At 40.9% G+C, this 26,800-nt stretch overlaps 1 protein-coding gene across 1 annotated transcript; it reads right to left on the bottom strand.

The window, feature by feature from the left end:
• Positions 1-1,224: 1,224 nt before the first annotated feature.
• PYCR3 (pyrroline-5-carboxylate reductase 3) lies at positions 1,225-19,890 on the bottom strand. Its single transcript, XM_072602829.1, has 6 exons — positions 19,387-19,890; positions 5,465-5,529; positions 4,555-4,734; positions 3,540-3,752; positions 2,650-2,742; positions 1,225-1,998 (listed from the first exon to the last, which is right to left on the bottom strand). Exons 1-6 carry the CDS (start codon positions 19,637-19,639, stop codon positions 1,816-1,818), a joined length of 987 nt encoding a protein of 328 aa, XP_072458930.1. The 5' UTR covers positions 19,640-19,890; the 3' UTR covers positions 1,225-1,815.
• Positions 19,891-26,800: the final 6,910 nt, after the last annotated feature.

Here is a 26,800-nt window from a genome sequence, read left to right as displayed (position 1 = left end):
AAAATTATGGGTTGCAGAGAAAATGTCTACTTGCATTTGGAGCAGGAATTTCCTCACCAAGGAATGAATGAAATAACAAGCCCAGTCTCTATCCCTATCCTTTTCCACAAAGGAAACAATTGGTATTGAAGATAAATATCAAATATTTATAAATATCCTTTGAGTTTTCATCTCCAAACAAAAAAAAATTCTTATTAACCACATTTGCTCTTTTGCCACTTCCTTTACCTTGCCACCTTTTTAAAAAGAATTTCATTTTATCCATTTCCAACAATTTTCTCAGCAGTTCCAAGAGGCATAAAGCGCTTATGTTGTGTCTGACTCTTCATGACCCAATTTTTATGGAGTTTTCTTGGCAAAGAGCCTGGAGTGGTTTGCCATTTCCCCCTTCAGTCCCCTTTTGTAATTGAGGAAACTAAGGCGAATAGTGTCTGAAACTGGAATTGAATTCAGGTACCCCTGACTCTAGCCTAGTACTCTATCCACTGCTTGATTAGCTGCCTCAAAATTGGAGTGACAGTCCTGCTGTATCCCATCTTGGTCAGACCTGATCTGCAGCTTTCAGGAAGGATATTAACAAATTAGGGAATGTTCACAAGATGGTGACCTGTATGCTTAGAGATGAACTAGTATAACACTAGGACCAGTTTAATAAACTGAAGATGGTGAACAATGAGAAAACTTGGGTGGAGAAAACGATGAGGCATAATGCTATCTTCCAAGTATACAAAGGAATGTAATGTGTGAAGTCAGACTTGCTCTGTTGGGATGGAAGGCACAACTAGGAGAAATGAGTGGACACTGCAGAGGCAGATTTTGGCTCAAGGTAATGAAAGTTTCCAGTCAGTCAAAGCTGGAAGAAACCTTACAGCTTATATAGTCCAGTCCTGTTTTACAGAAAAAGAAATTCAGGTGATGTGATTTGTCTGAGATCATGTGGTTAATACAAGTGTTAGAAGCAGGACCTGAACCCTGGCTACTTGGTCTTTAATATATTTCTTTTCCCATATTGCTATCTATACCTAAAGCAAGTACGGCAGGGCAAATTCTTTTAAAGGTAGAGCTGGAAGGAACCTCAGAAATCGCTTGGTCCTGCCACTAACACAACTTAGAAAGGAGCCCCACTCTTGGAAGATGCCCCACTAAGTAGAAACTGAGAAACCCTCCTCTCCTTCCCTTGTCCAAGGCAAGTTTAGCTCCTACACAAAGCAGACAAACAAAGAGGAAGCAACAAGACCCATTGAGCTTTATTAAGGTGATTTTGCCTTGAAATTTCCTGAATGGAGATGAGAAAATTGAGGCTGGGGCTGTAGTCAGGCTGAGCCGACATAAAATCAACTGGTGTATAAACTTGGGGATCTTTTTGTTTCCTGCCTGTTTGGAAAGGTCTTGGGGAAGCAGGGACTAGAATGGAAAGGGCTAAGCTACTATCCTCTTCCACTAGAGCCTTGGGAGGGATCCCAATCCAGAATTCATTCTGCCCCACACAAAACCTATGGGCAGAGTAGGACAAGTCTAGCGAGAGAGAAAGGGAAAGCAGCTGTCCTCTCAGTGTATATCCGTACATATCCCAGGGTGGAGAGGATGTGCCTAAAAGCAAATCAACCTGGAGTCCTTTTGTGTGGGAAGGCAGGGAGTAATCAGAGTACACATTCAAGGAAAGGGTCCTGTGCCCAGGGAAGAAAGATGCCAGCTGGTTTGAACAGGGATCTGCCCACAGCTGAGAGGTCTCTTCCTTCACCCACACTGTTAGCTCTTGCAACTTCTGGGGGAGGAGCAAGGTTGGGGGAAGGAGATAGCTGGTGCCCAGGATCCCTACTGCTTGTTCAGTTCCTGTGCCCGGCGGGTGGCAGCTTCCACGGCATTCATTGCAGCAGCTCGTAGTCCACCCTGCTCCAAGGCATGGAGTCCATAGATGGTGGTTCCCCCAGGAGTGCACACTTCGGATCGAAGCTGGGCAGGATGCTGTCCACTTTGTAAAAGCAATTTGGCTGCCCCCTATAAAGAGAGGCCCTGGTTAAAATAATGTGAAAGGGAGACCTGATTTGCCAATACCAACAAAGCTCCAGGGGTAGGGAACCTGTAGTATCGAGGCCAAGGCCTTCTAGATCCTTGGGTGCAGCCTTTTGACTGAATCCAAGTTTTAAAGAACAAATCTTTTTATTAAGGGGATTTTTTCTGTGTAGTTTGGATTCAGTCAAAGGGCCGCACTGGAGGACCTAGAGGGCCAACATGCGGCCTCAAGGTCACAGGTTCCCTACCCCTGAGCTAGCCATCTTCCTCAATCTCTGCTAACTTTTGCAACTGCAACCTCAATTATCACTTTCAACTCATTTTAATTAAATACATTTACTGAATTCCTAAGATGTGTAAGGAAGGTACCATGCTGTAAACCTTTCCTCTCTTCTGTCCAAACTCAGCTTCCTCTCTACTCTTTTCTTCCCCATTCTCATCATCATGTCCATCTCCATCTGTCTGTAGCTGGGACAAGGTGAATATCACTCTTCTTGGGGCTACGAGCCTCGTACTTTATGTTATTCCTCCCCTTTTTTATTTCCAAACTTTGGTAGGGACCTAGAGGAAGAGGGCAAAGACTTTTGGGCAAGGAGAAAGGCTATAGGCTAAGTCCTGGGCAAAGGCCAAACTCACCAGAAGTGTCTGAGCAGCAATTTGGTGAGCTAGGCTACTTGGCATTCCCAATTTGATGGCACCTTCTGCCAGAGCCTCAGAGAACATGCAAACCTGTAGGGGCATGAAAGGAACAGACAGTTAAATAAACTAAATATTTCAAAGACTTCAAACAAAACCCAACACAGAAGTTTAAGATCTTTCTGGCATAAGCCTACAGTTCACAGTGAGCCATCTGCCTGCCAACACCCCCACATTACAAAGGCATCCTACTCATCAGATCGGGGGATGTAGAGATGTAAAAGACCTTAGGGATCATTTAATATCATCCCCTCATGTTACAAGAGGAAGAAACAAAGGCCCAGAGAAGTGATTTGTTTTTTCCTTTTTTTCTGTATCCTTAGACCTTAGCACAGTACCTGGCACACAGAGTTCATTTAATAAATGTTTATGACTGATTGCAAAAGTTAATTCAGCAAGCATTTACTTAATCTACTATGTGCCAGGCATTAGGGATACAAATAAAAGTTTCTTGAAGAATTTCCACTATTCCATGTTCTTTTGGCCAGTAAGATCCAGACCTTCATTACAAGCTAAGTAAGAAGCTTAGAATTTTTGGAAAGAGATTGGTTTCAAAAGTATTAGGTAATGCCAACAAACCCCCAAAGATAATCAGGAATCAACTGGGTCACATGAGCAAATGGAAGAATGGGGCATAGTTCAACATAGAGTTTGTGCAAAAAAGTGGGCCCGAAATGATGGAAGGGGAATATATCCCATTGTATATAGAAGGAAAGCCCTGTCTGTGGTCCAGATCCAGAATGATATTAGATCCTGACTAATCAGTTCACTGATATTAGATCAGTGGAAGGCATAGTGGTTCATGGGTCCTGTGATTCTATAGCACTCACATAAGCTACACCACTGCCACTGAGGCCTGTGTGAATGTTGATGTAGGCCTCTGGTACCTCCTCACAAAGACCACAGACAGATAAGAGATTTTGCAGGTATTCAGTTTCACACTTCTCAGCGTGGCGGCCTCGAGCCATTACCACTGCACCCTCCTGGACTCTGCAAGGTAGATTAGGCATGATCCGGAGCACCCTTGATTTAGGGGGAAGCAGCTGCAAAGAAAAGATAAGGATCACTAGAAGAACTTTTAGACGCTGAGTCATCAAAAAAATAGGTAGAAGTGATCACATACTTCAAATGATGGTTGACAAAGAATACCTTCTGTTCCCCATCCTAATGAGCAGTCATATAGCCTCTGCCTAATGACCTACAGTGAGACATCTAGCAATACTTTCCAATGTAGCCTGCTCCACTGCTGGACAGTTTTCGAAGACAACATGAATATTTCAAGATGATTTATGACAGACAGAAAGTAGGAGTTTCAATTCAACATAACTGAAGTGTCCACAGACTATTCTGTGTGGCCTCTTCACATAGATGCATTAAGCATCAAACCAGATATAACTACCTTTTCTTCCTGCCAAACTGAGGCACAGTCCTACATCATCTAACCTCTTATATGAATTATGATTAACTTTCCATCTTTCCAGGCTGTAAATTCTGCTGCAGTCAGTCACTCAAGGCCTTGATATAGTGTAGTATGTGATTCTCCCTTCTCTCTCCTCTGGCCTGGATTCTTCACAGTCCAGTAACTGAGTTAACTTAAGCTTCATGTTCTACAAGGGCAAGTCAGGACGTGGAAATAGAGAGGGAGTAAGGGGAGATTTGTACCAACTGTCCACAGCCAGACATGAACAGTGGAAACATAAGGGGAAAGAGCCTACCTCAGAGCTAAAGTCATTTGCAGAAGCCAAGGGCAAGCCAAAGCATATGGCTGTGCTCTTCATGCTGTAAAGCTGGGGGGAAAGCAGGGAGAGAAAGCTATCTTGTACAAAGAAGGCTCAGAATGCTTACCTTCTCCAGGGTGTGCAGAGAGACGCCAGCAGCCACTGAGACAAGGACGTGTTTCCTGGTGACAGCAGGAGAAACCTCAGCCAGCACAATAGGCAGGATGTGGGGTTTGGTGACAAAAAAGACTATGTTGCAGTTCTGAAGTACTTCGGTGTTGGAGTGAGTTGTTTTACAGCCCAAATTCTGTGCCAAAGACGAGAACTAGCTGACATTTTTGTATATTAACTTTAGGTTTGAAAAGCGATTTATATATAGTAGGCGCTTACTAATTCTTATGTGATCTCATGTGAACTTGGCAACAACCCATGTGCATTATTATTCTCATTTTGTGAATGAGGAAACTGAAGCTGAGAGAGGTTAGGTCATTTGGTCATGGTAACACAATGGCCATGGTGAGTGAACCCAGATCTTCACAAAAAGTCCAGAACTCTATCCACTACACTATACTGCCATGCTAAAGACAAACAAAACAAGTTAACAAAGCAGAGGTCCCTGACTGGTCAATTTCAATTGGTTGATTATGGGGTAAGATTCATTTCACAGACTCTTCGGGTTTTCCAGTGGGTTGAGAGTAGCAAGGAGGTATTTTTGTGCCACTTCTTCCTTGAATGAGCGCTATGATGACGATCTCCTGCCCCCAATAAAATAGAAAATACTTTCAGTTATCAACTATCCCAATATCCCTGACATGACCAGTAACAAATTTCTCCCACTCACAGACCTGACCCAACTTTCCATTACAAGGCTTCACATAAGGAAGAGGAAATATATAGATAAAATCAAAATCTCCAGGAAGCCTATGTTTCTGCTTGTGAATGAGCTATAATGAGCTCCTTTGGGGACTGGACCATGGAAATCAGATGAAGCCAGTCTCCAACTATTCCATCAGCTTTCTCCAGGGCCCTTAACTTACCTGAAAATGCCACAGGTTCTTGTCTGATGGAGCACTCGCCATTACGTTGTGAGCTTCCACTTTTCCTAGAGAAAGAGTAAACAACAGGGAAGAAAACAGTGAGGCTGGGTAGGGTCCACTGGGGGTCCCTGAAGCACTGTTGAGTGCTCTTAGATTGGTGAAATAAAATGAGCTCTGAACTAGAAATACTTGGGTTTTAATTCAGGCTCTGCCAACTAACTGTCTATAATTCAGAGCAAGCTTCTTTCCCTTGCTTGACCTGTTTTCTTCTATGCAAAATGAGGGAGCTGGGGAAAGCATTGTGAATGGCGGAGAAAGTGTAGAGTGCAAGAGGCCTCAGTTGGAGTTCTGCCTCTGACACCTGCCAGCTCCGTGACCAGGGACAAGTCACTAAACCTATTTTAAGTGTCCTCGTCTGTAAAAATGGGGATACTTGAAGCATCCATCCTCATAAGGTTTTTGTGAAGCATAAAAAGAGACAATGAATGTTTAAAAAACAACTAAAATGATGGAAATGGAGTAAATCTCTACCTTTAACATCTCATTTAGTTCTAAAAATTAAGTGATTTACCTAGTAAGAGGTAACGACTAATAAATCCCTGCCACCAGTCTGTTTCCTCTGGTCATGGGGAGAACATTCAGTTTCTTCCTGGGACTGTTGGGAGGGATTATTAAGCCCTACAAAATCTTTACCAAATGTAAAGTATTCTGAAAATGCTAAATAATTGACACTGATTGATCCTCTCATAATATTTTGAGATTAGGCCATAAATATTTTTCCATTTTTAAAAATTCTGAACTTAACACCAAATAAAATAAACATTTCCATATATATTGTAGAACAGGACAGGATACACATAAAACTGCATCTCTATTATGTACAGTTTGCTTTTATTTATAAGTATGTAATAAATTCAACATGTAACTTTCAAAGCTTGTCTATAATTCCTTCTCCCTTTTCTTCTCATTTTTGGGGGGAGGGGAGGTGAAGTGAAAAGGACTTTCTCTGTAGCTCACCTCTCTCTTCCAGCTTGCCCATCCTTAACCATATTACCTTTTAACCTCTATCCTGATCAAGAACTGACTGTTACTTTCTCACATTATGGATAGCAGTAGTGTCTAGAATACTGGGTTTGAAGTCAGGAAGGCCAGAATTCAAATTGTCTCTGTCACTTACTGGCTGGGTGACACTGGCAAGTCTACTTCTCTGAAGCTCAGATAATTCTCTAAGACCTATGAAACCCCAGGTCCTTGCCACAGACATATATAAAGGCAGGAAAAACAGCATAAAGAGGTGAATGGACTCACTAAGGCAGTAACTTCTATTGATTGTGTTGGGAGGTTGGGAACATTCCATTTCATTTGTACATGGATGTTAAGATATTCCAAGTTCAAGTTCATGCCAGTAGCAATTTCCATTTTAAGTCCAATCCAAGAGAAAAAGAACTCACTTATAAGCCTTCAAGTTTAAATTCATATATGCCATCATAATGCCCTCCCTGTGGCAAGGACAGCTAAGTTTAAGGTTTTTTTTAACTAGTTGTTTGTTTTTTTTTAAGAACTGCTCTGTCCAAAACCAAGATTATCTTTTCCCCAAATTTGCTCCTTTTGATTTCACTATCTCAATAACACCACCATTCACTCTCTTATCCCATTTTTATCACCTTGGGGTTCTTCTGCCCTCATTCCTCCTATCAGCTGCTACCAGATTCTATCAATTCCTTCTCTGCAACATCTGTCTCATGCATCTGCCCTTCTGTATTACTATTGCTACCAGTATAATGCAGTTCCTTATTTACCACCTGCTTGGATCACTGCAATAACCTTTTTTTAAAAAAATTTTAATTTTTATTCTAAACTTATCAAACACTAAATAAAATGCACATTTCCATATGACAGAACAGAAGAGGAATGTATGAAGCTGTGCATCTCTATCATATAGAGTTTTCTTTTTGAGTATACAGTAATATCAATGTCTGTTTTCTTCTCTTTTGTTGGAGGGGAAGAGTAAGAAGGCTTATCCTTAACCCTATTCTCCCTTCCTTCTCTCCTTATTAAGGAAGGAAGGAAGGAAGGAAGGAAGGAAGGAAGGAAGGAAGGAAGGAAGGAAGGAAGGAGAAAACTCTTCGAACAAATATGCATAGTGAAGTAAAACAAATTCCCACACTGGCCATGTCCAAAAATGTATGTCTCATTCTTCATTTTGAGACCATCACCTGTCAGGAGGTCAGCAGCATGCTGCTTCACTGGTCCTCTGGAGTAATGATTGGTCATTCCTCCAGTCATAGTTTTTAAGTCTTTCAAAGTTGTTTTTTCTTCTTTCAATTTACTGCTTTTCAATTAACAAACATCTATTTTCTCTCCCTTTCCCCCATTAGAAAACCAAATATGCATAATCAAACAAAACAAATTCCTACACTGGCCATGTCCAAAAAATATGTCTTAATCTATAGCCTGAGACCATTATATCTGTCAGGAGGTGGGTAGCATGTTTAATTATGGGTCTTCTGGAACAGTCGTTGGTCAATGGGCTGATCAGAGTTCTTTAAGTCTTTTAAGGTTGTCTTTATAATATTGTTGTTATTATATAAATTATATTCCTGGTTCTTCTCACTTTACTCTGCATCAGTTCATATAAGTCTTTCCAGGTTTTATAATATGCACAACAGAATTTCCCATTTCCATTCTCTCACCACTCCAATCCATCCTTCACACTGTTTCCAAAATAATCTTTTATTAATCTATAAATCTGGTTATATTCCCTCAGTTCAAAATCTTTTGATAATATTAACTTTTGTAATATAGCTTTTTACACTTTGCAAAGTACATTCAATGGATACTAATTTTCTGCCTATTATAATTCAAACAATGGAAAAACCTGTTGACCAAAGACTCCTATACGGACCGTTTGTTCTGATAACCATACAGCTCAATATAAACTGGTTTCCTTTGTAATTCTGTGTGGTTTGTCTTATTTGTTTAAAAACATTTTGAAAAGGGGTTCATAGATAGGTTTTCATCAGACTGCCAAAGGGCTCCAAGACACAAAAAGGGTTAAATAAGAACCCTTGTTCTAAACCCTCACAAAATGGCACCTGCTGGTCAATACGGAAATCTGGTTTTGTTTGCATATTTGTTGAGAGTTTTTTCCTTTTTCTAACAGGGGAAGGAGATGGTAAGAAAAAATAAAAAAAATTGAAAATTTTAAAAAACTAAAATTTAATTATACATTTAGAAAAAATAGAAAAAGAAAAAATACCACTTGCTGGTACAATTTATCTTTAAAAAACATACTTTGGCTATGGAAGTCCATTTTATTGCCATTTTACAGATGAAAAGAGCTGAAACACAGATGAGTAGAAGTGACCTGCCTGGGGCCAATCATGACAGAGAGTATTCCAAGCTCTACAATTAGGCATTTTCCCTAGTTTCTCCATTGGAAAAAAAAAACAAACAGAAAGAAAGAAGACTGAAAGGTGCCCAAATGGCTTAGAAAAGGACCCCTTGCATCCTTATATTTTGAACTACTCCTGTGATTTCATTGGGGGAGGGAACTTCCGTGTGAGAAGTCTTTCTTATGTAGATCAAAACCTATTCCTACACTTAAGTTTTAGTTGCTTGAAGCACTGAGAAGTGAATTGCCGAGAGTCACAAAATTTGGATGGCCAAAAGATTACCAGTTGACTTGGGTTTTACTGGCCCCTTTCCTTCCCTTCTTTTCCTTTCCTTTCTCTTCCCTTCCCTTCCCTTCCCCTCCCTTCCCCCTGTTCTGTCCCATCCAGTCCTCTTCCAAAACCTTACTGGGACGCGATTGGGCCCCTGCCTAAGGGCTCCTCTGGACCCTCCTAGCTTTAGAGTGATTATCAATAATAACTGTTGCTGTTTCCCATCCAGCCTGATGTCTTTCTTTTTCTTGGCCTCATTAAAGCGGCCAGGCCCAAGCTACTTCTTAAATAGGCCTTTTCAATAAATGGGCCTTGCCTCACCCTAAGTGAGGACCTGCAAAGACCTTGGCCTAAAGGGCCCAAGATGTCCCAGTGCATCCTGGGTCATCTCCGGTTATCCTGATGAATATCTGGTCACTGGATTCAGGTGGCTCTGGAGGAGAAGTGAGGCTGGTGACCTGCACAGTCCTCCCTCACTCAAAACAAAGTCAAGTGCAAGTCATGTCATCATTTCTCTGATGGCATGGTCTTCTTTGGCAACGAAGGATGAATACAGTGTATCTGAGTCAAGACTGAACTCATGTCTTCCTGAACTTTAGGCCAGCTCTCTTTCCATTACATCACTCCACTTTTATTTTTTTTTAAAATGTGGTTACTAAAATGATATACTATCATTTAACTATTTTTTTTGTTTGTCTTAGGAGACGCTTAAGATTCCCTAAAAAGAAGAATACTATTTTATATGTCTTAGTATCCTCCACCAAATCTGATTCTGTTCCTCGCATATATACAGTAGATGCTTAGTACTAGAAACCATATATGCCATGTAACAACAGCTAAGGTAAGCGAATCACTTAACTTTTCTTGGTCTCAATGTCTTCCTCTGTAAAAAGAGGGGCAATGAACTAGATGACTTCAAAGGTCCGTTCCAGCTCTAAAAACTGATCCTATGACCAAGGGTTTTGCTACTGACTAGCTATGCCACCAATTCTCTGAGTCGCAGCTTCCTTATTTTAAAAATGGAGATAATACTTCTACTACTTATCTCACAGGTACACTGTAAACTCTAGTGTGATACAGGAAGAAATGTGAACTTAATTAATGCTGCTATTATTAATCAGATGCCTCACTAGCACTACCTTTCTCCCAGGATTATTGTGATAATAAAATGAAATACCTATAAAGCACTTAGTCACAGAATGCCTTATTTGGTTACTAATGCTTTCCGGTGGGCGGGCAGGTGGTGCAGGCCATAGAATGGAGAGCCTGGAGTCAGAAAGACTCATCTTCTCGAGTTCAAATCTGGCCTCACACACTTACTGTAAAATGAGCTGGAGAAGCAACTATCAAGCCACTCCCCATATCTTTGCTGAGAAAACCCCAAATGGGGTCACAAAAAGTCAGACACGACTGAACAATTTTCCTATATGTGAGTCTAGACTGAAAGTTCCTTCATGGCACAGGCCACGTTTTTATATTTGTGTGTTTGTAATCTACAGCACTGTTTATGAGATCATGTCTATACCCAACAAATATTTACTGGAGCACCCCTTTGAAACCACCACATAAATCCTTTCCATCCAGCATGTCTGAGGGTGTTTACAGTCCTTATAGTCACAAAACTCACTTCATAGATAAACTGTGCTCAGTCAAGTTCCCCCTTCTACAAGAAATCATTCCTGGTTCTCCCAGCTGTTAATACCTTCTCTGGCAAAATTACCTTGTACCTATTTTGTACATATATTCCACATACCTATGTATGTACATGCTGTCAGAAGCTCCCTGATGGTAGGGTCTGTTTCAAAGACAAAAGTCTTTGAATATCAGGAGCTTAGCATTACTAGCGATGTCTGACTTTATAGGTTAACCACCTAATAATGCTTGGGGACTGACTGATGATAGCAGCCTCAGATAAATAGTAGTGAATTGGCTCATAGAAACCAAGAGAAATACCAGGATCCCACTGCCAAATACAGTACTTCCAAAAGAGCTCAGATTTCTTTCTACCTCTGCCAGACAGGCAAAGGTCATCTGATCCTTAAGACTCAGAATAATGAAGACTGAGAAATGAAAGGAATCTATTTCAATTTTCCCTTGCCCTTTTTTCCTACTGAAGATATCACCCTGCCAAACCCAGCTTGGGGATGACTCCTGCCATGTGCTGCCTTACATCTCTTACTCACATCTGCTGAGTAAAGCTGGAAGAAAAATCACAAAACCACACTGCTACATCATCTCAACTGGGTCTTCATTGCTGCTAAGCAATCCTTTTATACCTTCCAGATTAACTCACTATCCCTAGATGCAGCTGGCTGAATGGGGACCCAGGTAGCTGGGTAACTTAACTCCTCCTCTCCTGTCCACCTCCCCCTCCCCTTCCTTCTCCTCTCCAAAGGATGGTAAATTTGGATGACTAAGAGATGCCCAATTGACTTGGGTTTTACTGGCCCCTTTCCTTCACTTGCCTTGCCCCTGTTCTGTCCTGTCCTATCCTGTCCTCTCCCAAAACCTTAAACCTACTGAACTCTGAAACTGAGACACCAATGGACCCCTGTCTAAGGGCTCCTCTGGACCCTCCTAGCTTTAGAGTGATTATCAATAGTAACTGTTGCTGTTTCTCACCCAGCCTGATATCTTTCTTTTTCTTGGCCTCATTAAAGAAGCCATGCCCTGGCTACTTCTTAAACAGGCCTATTCAATGAATAGGTGTTGCCTCACCCTAAAGGGTCCAAAGTTTCCCAGTGCATCCTGGGTCATCTCCAGTCGTCCTGATGAATATCTGGTCACTGGATTCAGATGGCTCTGGAGGAGAAGTGAGGCTGGTGACCTGCACAGCCCTCCCTCACTCAAAACAAAACTCAAGTGCAGGTCATGTCATTACTTCTCTGATGGCATGGTCTTCTTTGGCAACGAAGGACACACACAATGTATCCCACCCACCAGAACAGCTTTTCCATGGATTTTCTTCTACACTCTCAGCTGAAAACCTTACTTCATATTTCACTGAAAAAAACTGAGGCTGAAAAAACCAACAACTCCCTCTTCTCCTCTGTTTCTCATCTCCCATGACTCAGATGCCTTCTTCCACTGTCTTCTTCACCTTATGTCATATGAGTAGCCCTCCCTTCTCCTTGCCAAGGCAAACCCCTCTATGCACACAAGTGATCCCATTCCACCCCATCTTCTCCATCAGTTTGCCTTCTCTATCATCTCTACAGTCTCACTTCAATCTTTCTCTGTCCACCGACTTCTTCCTTGGTGGCTCTAAACATGCCCAGGCCACCTGCATCATCAAAACCCTCAATCAGTCCATCCCTGTTACCTGTTATCCTATGCCTCTCCTTCCTTTTGTGGCTGAAATCCTTATGAAAGCCTTCTGCAATAGATGCCTCCTCTTCCTTTTCTTTTATCCTTTTAACTCTCAGCTGTCTGGCTTCCAATCTCATCATCCAACTAAAACTGCTCTTTCCAAAGTTACTAATGCTCTCTTAATTGCTCCAACTTCATCATTCTTGAGCTCTCTGCAGTCTACTAATCATCTTCTTTTCCTTCTCTCTAGGTTTTTGTGACACTATTCTGTTCTGGTTCTACTACCTGGTGGACTGTTCCTTTTCAATCTTCTTTGCTGAATCCTTATCCAAGTCAAGCTGATCACAAGACTCTGCCTTAAGGCCCTCTTCTCTTCTCCCTCTATATTATTTCTCTTGGTGATCTCATCAGTTCCGATGCTTTCAATGGTCATCTCTGTTGCAGATGACTCTTGGATCTACATGTCAGCTCTAACCTTTCTCCAATCTCTATTCTCACATTTCCAATTACCTATTAAATATCTCAAAATGATATCTCAAAATGATGTTCCCATAGATATTTTAAACTCAACAAATCCAAGACAACTCGTCTTTCCACTTAAACCTATTCCTCTTCCTAACTTCCCTATTATTATCATCCTTCTAGTCAGACTTGTACCCTAGGTATCATTCTCAACTCACTCTCTCTCTTCCTCACATTCAATCTGTTGCCTAGGCCTGTCATGTCTTCTAACATGTCTTGTATACGCTGCCTTCTGCTCTCCACCCTGATGCCGACCCTCATCATCTCACACCTAAACTCTTTCAAAAGATTGCTGGTTGGTCTCATGACCTGTCTCTTCCCACTCCAATCTCTCCTTCACCGAGCTGTCAACCTGATCTTCCTAATCTATTCAATTAACTCCAATTGCTCCCTATTAAATACCTCCAGGAACAAATCTTTATCAATACAAAATCTTTTGTTTGACTTTCTTTCTAACTTGGCCCTTTTGTGCTTTTCTATTCTCATTAGGTCTGGCATGTCATTTGCAATCCAGTGACACTGCTCTTCTTGTTCCAACAGTTTTTCCTGGCAGTCTCCCTCCTCATTTCTACCTCCCAGCTTCCCTGGTTTTCTTTACATCTCAGTTAAAGTCCAGACTTATGCAAGCAATCTTTCTCAATCCTCCTTGATCTTAGTGCATTTTCTCTAAGACTTCCTGCAATTTATCCTTCTTGTTTGCATGTTGTTTCCCCCATACTGTGAGCTCCTTGAGAGCATGGACTGTTTTTTGCCTTTCTTTGTACCTCTAGCACTTAGCACGTTGCCAGGAACATAGCGCCTGGTTTAACCGATGCTAGCTGATGACTTCAGGTAACAGTTATAGGAATCTAAAACAAGGAAAAGCTACCTTAAAACACAGCCTCGGTTGATATTCCAGAATTGAGTAACTAAGTCACTATCTCATTCCTCCTCGATCATTTCCCTGACTCTACGAATTAAAAAAAAAAAAGGGACCTCTTCTATTCCAATGATATGTTGTTCACAAAGGAGCTGCTAGTCTGCCAATCACTTTAGTTGGGTAGATAAAGAAAAGAATTCCCTTGTTTGGGTCAATAACCAATTCAGGGTAGGTGGTGTGGTGGATAGAGTGCCAGGCCTGGAGTCAAGAACTGAGTTCAAATCCTGCCCCAGATACTTATTAGCTGTGTGACCCCAGGCAAGTCACTTAACCTGTGTTTGCCTCAGTGTCCTCATCTGAAAAATGAAGATAATAATAGCCTCCTATCTCTCAGGGTTGTTGTGAGGATCAAATGAGATAATAATTGTAATGCATTTAGCACAGTGCCTGGTACATAGTAAGTGCTATATAAATGTGTTATTATTAAATCACTTCTCTTTGGGGAAGGAAAAGATGCGTATAAACAAGAGTGGTTTTTTTGATAAAATTTTAATTCATTTTCTGAACAAAAGTCCTTTTATTCGTTTGTTCTGACCTACTGCCCACTTCTCCAAAGAGAAAGATTTCCCCAAATGTCTGGAAAGGGCTTTGGAGAAATATTATTTTTAAATATTCCTAGAGAAACTAAAAACAGATTTGTAACGTGCTTCCAAATTGTACATACTGTCCTCATCTTTTATGTTCTAGAATTTGGTGATGAGAATCTTCCTGTAATCTTCACTTTTGTATAAACTGGATAACTTAAAATGATTAAGAAACATTAAATGATATATTGGTTTTCAGGCTTCAAATTCCCAAAGTTACTCACAACTAAAAAAAACTGACTCACTAAAAGCCAGTTAACTTCATACATGATAGTACAATTGGCCCGTGACATTTAAGTCTCAAGAACTAAATATGTATTGTGGAAAAATGTATTTGGGGAAAACATCTCATCAGAAAAAGCAGTCTTAGAAATCAAAGAAGCAGAGCTAGATAGTTATGTAAATAGAGACCCTCTTACTGGCAAGGAAAGGATGGGCCTGATCCTATCTTGAAGGAGGCCTCCACAATCTTACGTATTTCCTGCCCAACACTAGAATATTTTGATAGCTAACCTCAGAAAAATGCATTATCCTGTTATAACAAACCTATTTTTGCAACTCCTAAAATCCCAAAGTTAACAAGTTCTATCCCCAAGGTTAACACATTCTTCCCCAAATCACCTGACCCTATATCCCTATTAATCAATCTACCAAATAAGGAAATTAGTTGAGCAACCTCAGCACTTAAGTACACTATCCTATGTAAAATAACAACAGCAACTAACATTTATATAGTGTCTAGTATGTGCCAGGCACCGTGCTAAGAGCAATTATTTTCTCATTTGATTCTCAAGACAATCCTGGCAGGTAACTGCTATCATTATTCCCATTTTTCAGATGAGGAAATTGAGGCAAGCAGAGGTTAAGCAACTTGCCCAGGGTCACATAGCAACTAAGTGTCTGGAGAGGAATTTGAATTCAGGTCTTTCTGACTCCAAGCCTGGTGCTCTATTCCCTGTACTACCTAGCTACCCTCATATAAAACCCTTTATTTTGTATTTTCCTTTGTTGGGCATGTTGCTATCCAACTTGAAACTGTACATTAGCTGGTACTAATTAAACTCTTTATTCTAGCCTTGCCTCTTGATTTCTTGACCTCCAGTCAAATTATCCAAGGTACTAAGAATTACTCTTCAGAAGGATCCTAAGACCTCTGGTAGTGTCATGGAAAGAATGCTAGATTTAGAATCAGAACTAAGTTTGAATTCTGGCACTGAATTACTAGCTGAATGACTTTGGGCAAGTTTCTCTTGAGTCTTAGTCTCCTCATCCATAAATGAATCTAATGGCCTTTTCTCAATCCTCATTCTTCTCCACTTCTCTGCATCCTTTGACACTGTTGATCATTCTGTCTGATACTCTTTCTCCAGGTTTTCAAGATACCATTTTCTCTTTGTTCTCCTGCCTAACTGACTGCTCCTTCTCAGTTTCCTTTGCCATCCAGAACATACGCACTAATTGTAGGTGTCCCACAGGGTTGTATCTTGGGCTCTCTTCTCTTCTTCTATACTACTAGACTTGGTAATCTCATCAGTTTAGATTCAATTACCATCTCTATGCTGATGATTTTCAAATCTACCTATCCTGCCTAAACCTCTCTGCTGACTTTCAACTGCCTTTCTGACATCTCAAGCTGGATGTCTAGTAGACATCTTAAACTCAAGTGTCCAAAACTGAACTCATTATCTTTCACTCTAAATACTGCCCCACATCCCCCATTACTGTAGAAGGCAACACCCTCCTTCCAGTCCCCCAGGCTCATGTATTGTCCTTGATTTCTCATTATCTTGCGCCCCATCCTCCCATATCAATCAGTTGCCAAGACCTGTTGATTTCACCTTTGCTATATCTCTGAACTACGTTCTTCTGTCCTCTGACACTGCCACCACTCAGGTGCAGGTCCTTATCATATCACTATGGACTATTACAATAGTCTGCTGGTATGTCTGCCTGCCTCATGTTTCTCCCCACTCCAACCCATCCTCCATTTAACCATCAAAGTGATTTTTCTAAATCAAAGGTCTAGTTCACCTCTCTTACCCCCCAACTCAATAAACTGTAGCTCCCTATTGCCTCCAGGATCAAATATAAAATCCTCTGTTTGGCATTCAAAGTCCTTCATAACCTAGCTTCCCCCTAACCAGTCTTTCCAGTCTTCTTATACCTCACTCCTTGACATGTACTCTTCAATCAAGTAACAATGGCCTCCTTGCTGTTCCATGAATAAAGCACTCTCATCTATCAGTTCAGAGCATTTTCTCTGGCTGTCCCTCATGCCTGCAAGGCTCTCTCTTTTCATCTCCACCTATTAGGTTCCCTGGCTTCAAGTCCCAACTAAAATCCTATACTCTACATGAAGTCTTTCCCCACCATTCTTAATTCTGGTGCCTTCCTTCAGTTAATCATGTCTCATTTATATATAGCTTGTTGGTACATATTTGTTTGCTTGCTGTCTCCCCCATTAGATTGTGGGTTCCTTGAAGGCAGGGACTGTCTTTTATCCCCAGCACAGTACCTGGAACATAGTAGGCACTTAATGTTTATTGAATGATTTTTAAAGTTTTTTCCATCTCTAACCCATATGATCCTAAACTCAGAAGGGTCAGGACTGAAAGGCCATCAGATGACAGAAGGGCCAGGCTTATCTGCTTGGTACCAAAGAGAAGAACTAGGAGCAAAGGAAAGAGACAAGAGGTAGATTTCAACATGATATAAAGAAGAATTTCATAGGAGTGAAATTTATCCCTTTAAGGCAGCTTGGTTGTGAAATGGATAGACTGCTATACCCAAAGTCAAGAAGATCTGAATTCAGATCCTGCCCTAGACACTTACTAGCTGTGTGACACTGGGCAAGTCACTTAATTTCAGTCTGCCTCAGTTTTTTTCATCTGTCAGAAGGGACACTTCAGCAGCACTTACCTCTCAGAGTTGTTGTGAGGATAAAATGAAATATTTGTAAAGCATTTTGCAAACCGTAAAGCACTGTGAAAATGCTAGTCATCATTATTATTATTTACCCCTATTAAATTGTATCTTACTAGTTCACTGGGTCAGATCTAAGAAGATGAAGTTTAAAATATAAAGTCTTACATTTGGGTTTAAAAAATAAACTTTTCAAGTACAAGATGAGGAATAGCTAGACAGCAGCTCATCTATAAAAGATTTGGGGGATTTAGTGGCATACAGTGGAAGAATGTGATATTACAACTGCCACGGGTTCAGTTATCATCTTTATGCAGATGTTTCCAAATCTCTGTATCCAGCCCTAGTCTCTCTCCTGACCTCCAAACCTGTGTTGCCAACTGCTCACTAATCATCTTCACCTGGATGTTACATCAGCATTTCAGACTCAACAACGACAAAATTTAGGTCCCCTCTTCCAAACTTTCCCTATTTCTGTTGAAGGCACTACCCGTTTCCAGTCATCCAGGTTTCCAAGCCTCAAAGTAGTCTTTAACTCTTTCCTCTCCCTCATTCATTCCTCCATTCCAATTTCCAATTAGTTTCTAATTCTCATGGATTCTACCTCCACAATATCTTGATCACCATGTCCCCTTCTCTTTAAACACATGGCCGCTACCTTTGTTCATATTCTTATTTCCTCTAGCCTGAATATTGCAATAGCTTCCCTAACTGGTCTGCTTCCAAGATCTCCCCTCTACCCTATCCTCCACACAGCTGACAAATTAATATTCCTGAAACACAGGTATTACTATATATCGTTTCCCCATTCAAAAATCTTCATAGGCTCCCTGTTACTTCTAGGATAAAATACAAATTCCTTAGGCTGGTTATTTAAGGTCCTCCACAATATCACTCCAACCATTTTCCAGTCTTATTTCATATTGTTTCCCTTTATGTACTTTACATTCCAGCTAAACAACTACTACTAATTGGACATTCCCTTTCCCAACTCCAACTCTGCATAGTTATCTGCCATCTCTCCTCACTTCAGTCCCTCAAAATCTCTAGCTTCCTTAAGGATCTGCTCAGATTATCTCTCTTAAGGGAAGCCTTTCTTCAATCCTTCTCCACTCCTCTACTCTACATTTTTAGTGCCCTTTCCCTCCTCAAATTCTTATTTACTGATCTGCATACATCTTGTGTTCCTCCAATAGAATGAAACCTCGACTATTTCATTTTCACCTAGCAAAAGTGGGAGGCATTCACCACCAACAATAAGCTAGAGGGATACTGGGCTGCAGAATGGGCTAGGGAAGTGACAGTTCCACTGTCTCTTGGCACAAGGGCAGTATTCCAGATGTGGCAAATCCCATCTAGTATAGTATTCATTTGTGGGAATGTGGGAGTTACATTTTCAGACATTAACAAGATAAGAGATTATCCAGAAGAAGGCAGTCAAGATGGTGAATAGCCACTAGGATTTCAGTGAGGGGAATGGGGATTTTTTTTTTTTTTAGCCTAGACAACAAAAGTTTTAAGGGGAACAGGATAGTTGCCTCCAAACATTTAAAGGATTATCTTGAGGAAGGGGATTCATTCGACTTGTTTTATTTAAACTGCGGGCCGGGCTGGGGGAAATATTTAGAAGCTGAAGAGGTCATAATCTGGCCTCACCATTAATTTACTTCCTAACAATCAACTGGAGCTGTCCAACAGCAAAAGGGGATGCCCTAGGAGGCAGGGGCTTCCCCTTGGCACACCGGGCCGTTATCGAAGGGATTACTATTCTGCTACGGACCGAACCAGAAGGCTTGGGAGGTCTCTTCCGATTCTGATTCTGCGAATACTGTTGCCCAAGATAAGAGGAGCAGCTCTGGGGAGGGCTGGGGTTCCCCTGCGCTAGAGGAATGGATTAGTCTGGTCGGACGGTCCACTTCGGGAGAAAGAGGGGGGAGGCCCGGTGTCTGAGGGGGATGGGGAGGGAAGGGGGGATCGCCACCTGCGCCCTGCGCCCACTACCTGACACGATGATGCCCATCGCGATAGCTTCCGCCATGCGGCCTGCCCCCACGAAGCCGATCTGCATCGGGGAATCCGGTGACCAGGGTAACTGGGACATCGACATCGATATCGGGGGCGGGATGCTTGCAGTCGACGACAACGTGGAAGACGAATTTATATACGTGGCCGACGACGACACCTTGGTGGACGAGGCCGCCGTCGCGGCGGCTACAGCCGCGGCCGCTGCTGCTGCTGCGGCTGCCCCAGCCATTTCTCTCGGGCGCTACTTCAGAGCGGCAACATCAGCCCCGCCAGAGCCCGGCCCCACTACGTTCCCAACCGCCGCCAACCGCCGTCAACCGCCTCGCCCTCCCCGCCTCTCGCGCCCTCCTATTGGTCGCTCCGGTCCTTTCCGCCGCTGCCTATTGGCTGGCTAGCTCTCCGCCCCTTGGCCTTTCCCCTCTTCTCTTTTCTTCGCACTGTCCCTTAGAAGTCCCCACCCCCCCAGGCTCCGAGGATTGGTTAATATGGGCCCGCCCTTTTCTCTGATTGGTAGATTTTTTATCCTTCCGCCTTGCACTCAAAAGGATTTGATTTTACACACTCATTTTGTCTAGTGCCTTGGTTACGTCATTCCTACCGTCATTTGCATAGCGCCACGATGCTTCATCTCTGATTGGCTGAGGTCTGTAGGCCTGCCTCTTGGAGGACAAAAAAACTAGTGTTTGTTGGAGGAGGCTTGGCCCTCTCCTAGGAAATTCTGAAGGGTTTGGTAGTGACGTTAAGATGAGCTAGAGGGAAAAGGAGAAGAGAGAACACAGCTAGGTAGAAAAACGCACAGGTGGATGGAGATTGGGACAAAGATGGAAAAAGTCAATCTTTGGATTGGAGCTGTGGAAGAACGGGTACACCTGTGCATTGTTGGTAGAGTTGTGAGTTGACCCCATCATCCTGGAAAACAATTTGGAGCCATACCCCTCTCCCCCCCAAAGGTCATTAAACTGTGCATGCCTTTTGACCCAACCATACCACTTAACCACTGCCCTTTTCTCCTGATGGAGCCAGCCCAGGATTCAGCCCCCTGAACTCAAGAACCATGTGTCCCCAGACCACTGGCCCTGCTTCTAGCCTGGGTCTGCAGCTTTGAGGGGAGCAGTACTGTTGAGGTCAGATTCAGGAGAGCGGTTTGGGTGAGAAGGAGTTCACTTAGACTTCTCTGTTAGCCATTCGGGAGTTTTATTTACGTGTAAGCACATGGACTTTTTACTGTAGCTACAGGGCCGAATATAAAGGAGCTGATATTTGGCTTATATAGACAGAAATCTTTAGATGTAGATGTTCGGGATGATGATGTATTTTAAGATTGAAGATTAAAGGCAAGGAAAAATCTTATGACACAAGATGCGGGAGCTGGTTACTTACAAGATAAGGAGGAATTTTATGACAAGAAGGGTAGGGGGCATAGGATAAGGAAGAAAAAAATTCTTTTGGTCTTAGGAGATAAGGAGAAGTCTTATGTATTACAAAATAAGGAGAAAAGGATTTTAGGACACCCTCAAACTCAGGAGTGGTCTCACAAAGTACTGGAAAAGCATCTCTTAATATTCTGCTTAACCCCTGGGGTACAGTTTGTATCCACATCAGTGACACCTTCCTTGCCATCATTAATCCAACTAGTAATGATGACCAGGTAAACCCAAGAACCGTGGGAGTGACTGGACCATCTAGATTAGCAGTCCTTCGAGTCTACCCCTTTAAAGCTGTGCTTTCCCGGAAGCAACTCAACCAGGAAGATACAGTGTATGTAGCAACCACTTCTGTGGATTCTACAGCTACAGCCACAGCTGCCTAAGACCCAGAAAAGAAAGCTCTCACCACAGAAGTCCTCGGCCCTGTCAAACGGTACAACGTCAGAAACTAATAGGATTTTATCAGTGGAATGCATCTCAGTAAAGGAAATGCATTACCTACTCTGCTTCACCCTAAGTACCAAGGAACATTTCCATTTAACTAGCAGCAGTGTGTTGTTTTCCCATTAGAATGTGAACTCCCTGGATGTGGAGAATGTCCTATTTTTCTATTTCAGTACAGTGCTTTACCCATAGTAAACACTTAACACTTTTCATTCATTTATTCATAGAAGTACATGAGAAATGTGATTTCAAGTATAGCTTGACTATATTTATTTATTACAAAGAAAGGCTTCTATTTGAGGGGGAGAGTCATTGAAAGAGAGTTGGAGTAAGTCATCATGCAAGGAAATAGGGTCATCGAAATCTAAAAATACACAGAAAAGAGAAGGAAGCTCAGAAGGGGACACAAATAAGGGAGGCAATTTTATTGCCATTGTGTTAAATTTAATATACACTTTAAAAGTACAAAGCTTGTAATAAAGTCACAAATCATCTTCTATTCTTTGAATACATATTTAAACTTACAAATAGAAAGAAAAATTTTAAACAAGAAAAGTTGTAGTGGAGGAAGATGGAATAAGGCAGCAAGCATTTATTAAGCACTTCCTGTATGCCAGGCATTAAGGATACAAAAACAAAATTGAAACAGTCCCAACTCTCAGAGTTTCCAAGTCAATTGGAGAGGCTCAATGTGGAGCACAGAGAACCACACATACACTGGAGTTAGTCATCTGGATTCCATAAACTTGTTTGTATGGTTGTTTTCTATTTTGATAACAATTTCAATATAACTGGTTTACTCTGTAATCCTATCAATTTCCTTATGCACTTAAAAACATTATTCTGAGATGTTATCAGACTGCCAAAGAAGGTCATAAAACACAAAAAAACTTTAGAACCCTTGAAAAACACAGATGAGTAAATGCAAAATATAGTTAGTAGCCCAGCGGCCTGGGGTATCTCATGGGAAGAAGGGGCCCATGTGGCATCTGTGCCAGTTACAGAAAAAAGCTTCAAACATTCCAAAGCCTAGGTTCCCAATTAGCCTTGGCAGAAAGCTACTTGCAAGGCTTAAAGCAGGAGTCTGCAGTTCTGCCACTCTCGGCAACTGTCCCAACCCTGCCCTAATTGAACTTTTTTTTTAACTGGGTTGTCTCTGGCTCAAAGGAAGGAAAAAGATTCATGTATTTATTTTTGTGGTTGTTTTGTGGGGGGGAAAAAAATCACAGTTTTATTTTCACTAACCTCTAATTAAAATTTAACATTTCTTTCAATTAGGAATGCAGGCAATGAACCACAGCAATAGTTTCAAAGGGGTCTATGACACACGAAAAAAAGGTTGTGAACTCCGGATCTGGTAGAATGTATCTTTCTTTTATTTTTTTTTAATTGTATTTTATTTGCTCTTCAGTTCCAAATTCTCTCTGTCTCTCCACTACCCATTGAGAATGCAAAAGAAAAAAATTATATATTCCTTACAAATATATACATATTGTCAAGTCTGAAAACAAATGACTAAAAAGTCACAGAGGTTATGCAACTGCTATTAACTCTAAAAATACCAAAGAGCTATCACAACCTCAGTTAATGCTAAGAAATAAAATAAAATAAAATAAAGTAAAAACAAAATCAAACCAAAGAGCTAATAGCAGTCATAAGCAAAAAGCTTTCTTTATTCTGTTGGAAGAGGGAAACTAGACACATGCTGAGGCCTTGTTTAGTAGGAGGCTTTACTGTGGCCAAAACTCAATACATATAGCACTGGTTACTCCATGAACTGTAGCCCTGACCATGAGAGGGAAACAGCAACGGTGAGACAAGATTGATTCACAGAAGGGCTTCATGACATGATGTTTGTCTGAGCTTAGGGGTTGGCACAGGAACAAATCTGGGATTTTGCTGTTACGGAGCTCATCCAGAGGGTGAGTGCAAAGGATTATTGTTATGCCAAGGTCACGGCACAGCTTGCTTGCTGGACCTTAGCTCTGGAAAATAGAGTGTCTCCTAATAGTAAAAGAAGAGGGGTAGTCTTGGCATGGGTATCCTGACAATACAAAAATGTACACACTATAGATAGATAGATAGATAGATAGATAGATAGATAGATAGATAGATAGATAGACAGATAGACAGATATTTAGATATAGATAGATATTATATATGTATAGTTTCACAAAACAAATTCCCACATCAACCCTGTCCAGTGAAGAAGAAAAGAAAAAAATATGTTTCAGTCTGCACTTTGAGTCCATCATTTTCTCCATCTGGAGTCCTTTTGAACTGTGGTTGGTCATTGGGTTGATCAGAGTTCCTAATCTTTCAGAGTTGATTGTCCTTACAGTATGGTTGTTCTTATATAAATCGTTCTCCTGGTTCTGCTTACTTCATTTTGCATCAGTTCATGCAAGTGTCCATGGGTTCTTCTGAAACCATCCCCATTATCATTTCTTACAGCACAATAGTATTCTGTCGCATTCGTATACCATAACTTGTTCAGTCATTCACCAATTGATAGGCATCTCTTTAGTTTCCAATTCTTTGTTTTCACAAAAAGAACTGGTATAAATATTTTTGTTCATATGAGTCCTTTTCCTCTTTCTTTGATATCTTTGGGACTAGTTAGACCGAGTAGCAACATCACTGGATGAAAGAGTGTACACAGGTCAGTGGTTTTTGGAGCATAGTTCCATATTACTTTCCAGAATGGTTGAACCAGTTCACAGCTCCAACAATAGCATAATAAAGAACATATTTTCCTCCAGCTTTTCTAGCATTTGTCATTTTCTTTTTCTACCTGTTTAGCCAATCTAATGGATGTGACCTTAGAGGTTGTACCATTTTAATTTGCATTTCTCCAATTAGTGATTTGAAGCATTTTCTCCCCATATAGCTATTAGTACTATGGTTTTCTCCTGAAAACTACCTTTCCATATCTTTGACCATTTATCAATTGGGGAATGACTCTTTTTCTTGTAAATTTGACTCATTTCTCCATATATCTTAGAAATGAGGCTTTCAGCAGAGAAACTTTCTGCAAAGACTTCCCCCCCAAAAAATTTCCTAATGCTGTTCTAATTTTAGCAGCATTCATTTTGTTTGTGCAAAAACTTTTCAATCTTATGTAATCAGAATTGTCCATTTAATTCCTGTGAGCCTCTCTATCTCTTATTTGGTCATGAACTTTTCACCTGTCCATAGATCTGACATAATTTCTTCCATGCTCCTCTAATTTGCTTATGATATTATCCTTTATGTCTAAATCATGTGCCCATTTGAAGTTTATTTTGGTATATGGTGTGAGAAATTAGTCAACACTTAGTTTCTACCAAATGGTTTTCTCAATAATTTTTGTTGAATAGGGAATTATTGCCCCAGTAGCTGGGATTTGGGGGTCTATCAAACACCATGTTACTGTGATTATTTGCTTCTGTATATTGTGGACCTAACCTATTCCAATGATCAAACTCTCTTTTTTCCCCCAGTACCAAATTGTTTTTGACATTACAACTTTGAGTTCAGATACTGCTATATTTCTCCCTCCTCTTCCTATTTTAAAAATTACATTGATTCTCTTGAAAATGTTGACCTTTTGTTCCTTCATATGAATTTTGTTAATTTTTTTTTCTAGGTCTATAAAATAGTCCTTTGGTAGTTTGGTTGACATGGCAATAAATAAGTAAATGAATATAGGTAGTGTTGATATTATTATTCTATTGGCTCAGTCTACCCATGAACAATTAATATTTCTCTAATTATTTAGATCTTCCTTTCTTTGTATAAAGAATGTGTTGTAATTAAAGTTAATCCTCAACTTTAGCGAGAGTAACATTCCTAGAAAATGACACAAAAATAAGAAATGGGAATGTTGATACATTGAACCTATGGAAAATAGGGGTTAGGTTCCTAAGACCACCAAAAACTGTAGTCTTTCACTACAGATTGCTGAAAATATACTTTTATGTATACAGTTCTTTATAATAAAACATTAATTCTGATCATATCCATTTTTACTAACATAGTAATCATGAAACAACTCATAAGATATAGGAGAGAGGAGAGGGGATGCAGGACTGAATGGGGGGGGAGGCAGGAGTATTGATGTCAGAAGAACCCTGAGGTAAAGAAAGGAAACTGGCAACTTGCCATCTCTAATCTCCCTTTTAGCTCCATGATTGAACTGTTCCCCATAAAAAGCACAAGACTCAGGGTGATTCTCTGGTTGGGTTCTCAGGCAGCTTGGCCAGCTCTGCTCTCTATGGGTGTTGCTCTATGCTGCTAACCCTGCCTTTGGGCTCCTGAGAGTCAGAGGGAGGCAGAATGCGGGCAAGAGAATAGGAGTGACATCTGTCTCATTTACCCACAAACTTAGCCAATTTTCCATTTTTTCAATTCTCTCATCACACACTTGAGAGGTTACTTTAGCACTTTCTAGAGTAGATTCATAAATACTTTTACAAATACTTTCTTCCTCTTTGGAATATCATGTCTCTCTCTCTTTTTTTTCTATTGCATGGAATACCAAATGTTTGTGATTGCCATCTTGAAGGTGAAAATGAGGTTACTGATAAAATCAAATGAATGCTTGAAGTGGTGAAAGTTTAACAGGCAAATATTGAGACTTGATTGTTCGGATGGGAGTGAAGTTGCCTCCCCTCTCTTTCATTACCCCTTCTATCATATAAGCTCTTCCTTAAACACCCCATTATATGAAGTAATTTCCCCCTTCTTGCTCTTCTTTCCCTCCTATCCTAATGCATTCCCCTTCCCTTCTTATTTTGAAATTCTCCCAAACATAATAGAATCATATCCAGATTCTCTGTCTAATTAGACTCCTAAGACCCCTGGTGATAATAAAGTTCTGAAGGGTTACATGTGTCATCTCCCCATAAAAGAATATAAACATTTTAACCTTATTTAGGTCTTTATGATTTCTCACTCAAATTCACTTGATGCCTGTGTTTTTGACATCAAGACTGCTTATAAGTCCCTTATTTCATTAAAGGATCATTTTCCCCTCTTATATGATTATACTCATTTTTGCAGGTTAGGTTATTCTTGCTTATAAGCTACATCCTTTGCTTTCTAGTACATTATATTCCAAGGCCTTTATTTCTTTATAGTAGTAGCTACTAAATCTTGTGTTTCAGTCAAGAGATATTGGAAGGCCTGAGGGGCAGTATCACTTCCAGCCACAACAGATCAAGGACCCTGAGGAGCAGTATTGATTATAATCCCAAGGGATAAGGGCCCTTCCTTGGTAAGGACCAGAGTGCAGACTAGGAGAGCAGTGACCACACCTCTCCCCAGATCACACCACCTTTGAAGCACCTAAAACTTCCAAACCCCCTGAAATAGCTCTAAAAACAGCACGGCAAAAAAAGCCTGAAGCTTGAGACAGTGTTCCTCCACCCCCTCACACCAAGTAAAGAGCCCAACAAAAAGTTCAAAATTCAGAAGGGTAGAGAAATGAGTAAGCAACAATTTTACAAAAATTAACCCAGACCATAAAAAGTTACTCA

The sequence above is a fragment of the Notamacropus eugenii genome, chromosome 4, assembly GCF_028372415.1.
Source record: "Notamacropus eugenii isolate mMacEug1 chromosome 4, mMacEug1.pri_v2, whole genome shotgun sequence".
Classification (NCBI taxonomy): Eukaryota; Metazoa; Chordata; class Mammalia; order Diprotodontia; family Macropodidae; genus Notamacropus; species Notamacropus eugenii.
This window is presented reverse-complemented; position numbering and strand designations above follow the sequence as displayed.

Excerpts from the sequence above, each read along its gene's own strand:
- PYCR3 (XM_072602829.1), bottom strand. The coding sequence starts at position 19,639 with ATGGCTGGGGCAGCCGCAGCAGCAGCAGCGGCCGCGGCTGTAGCCGCC. Across the intron at positions 2,743-3,539 it reads GTGGCAGTGGTGTAGCTTAT|GTTTGCATGTTCTCTGAGGC; the intron begins GTGAGTGCTATA and ends ATGCCCCTACAG. Across the intron at positions 1,999-2,649 it reads TTGCTGCTCAGACACTTCTG|GGGGCAGCCAAATTGCTTTT; the intron begins GTGAGTTTGGCC and ends CTCTCTTTATAG.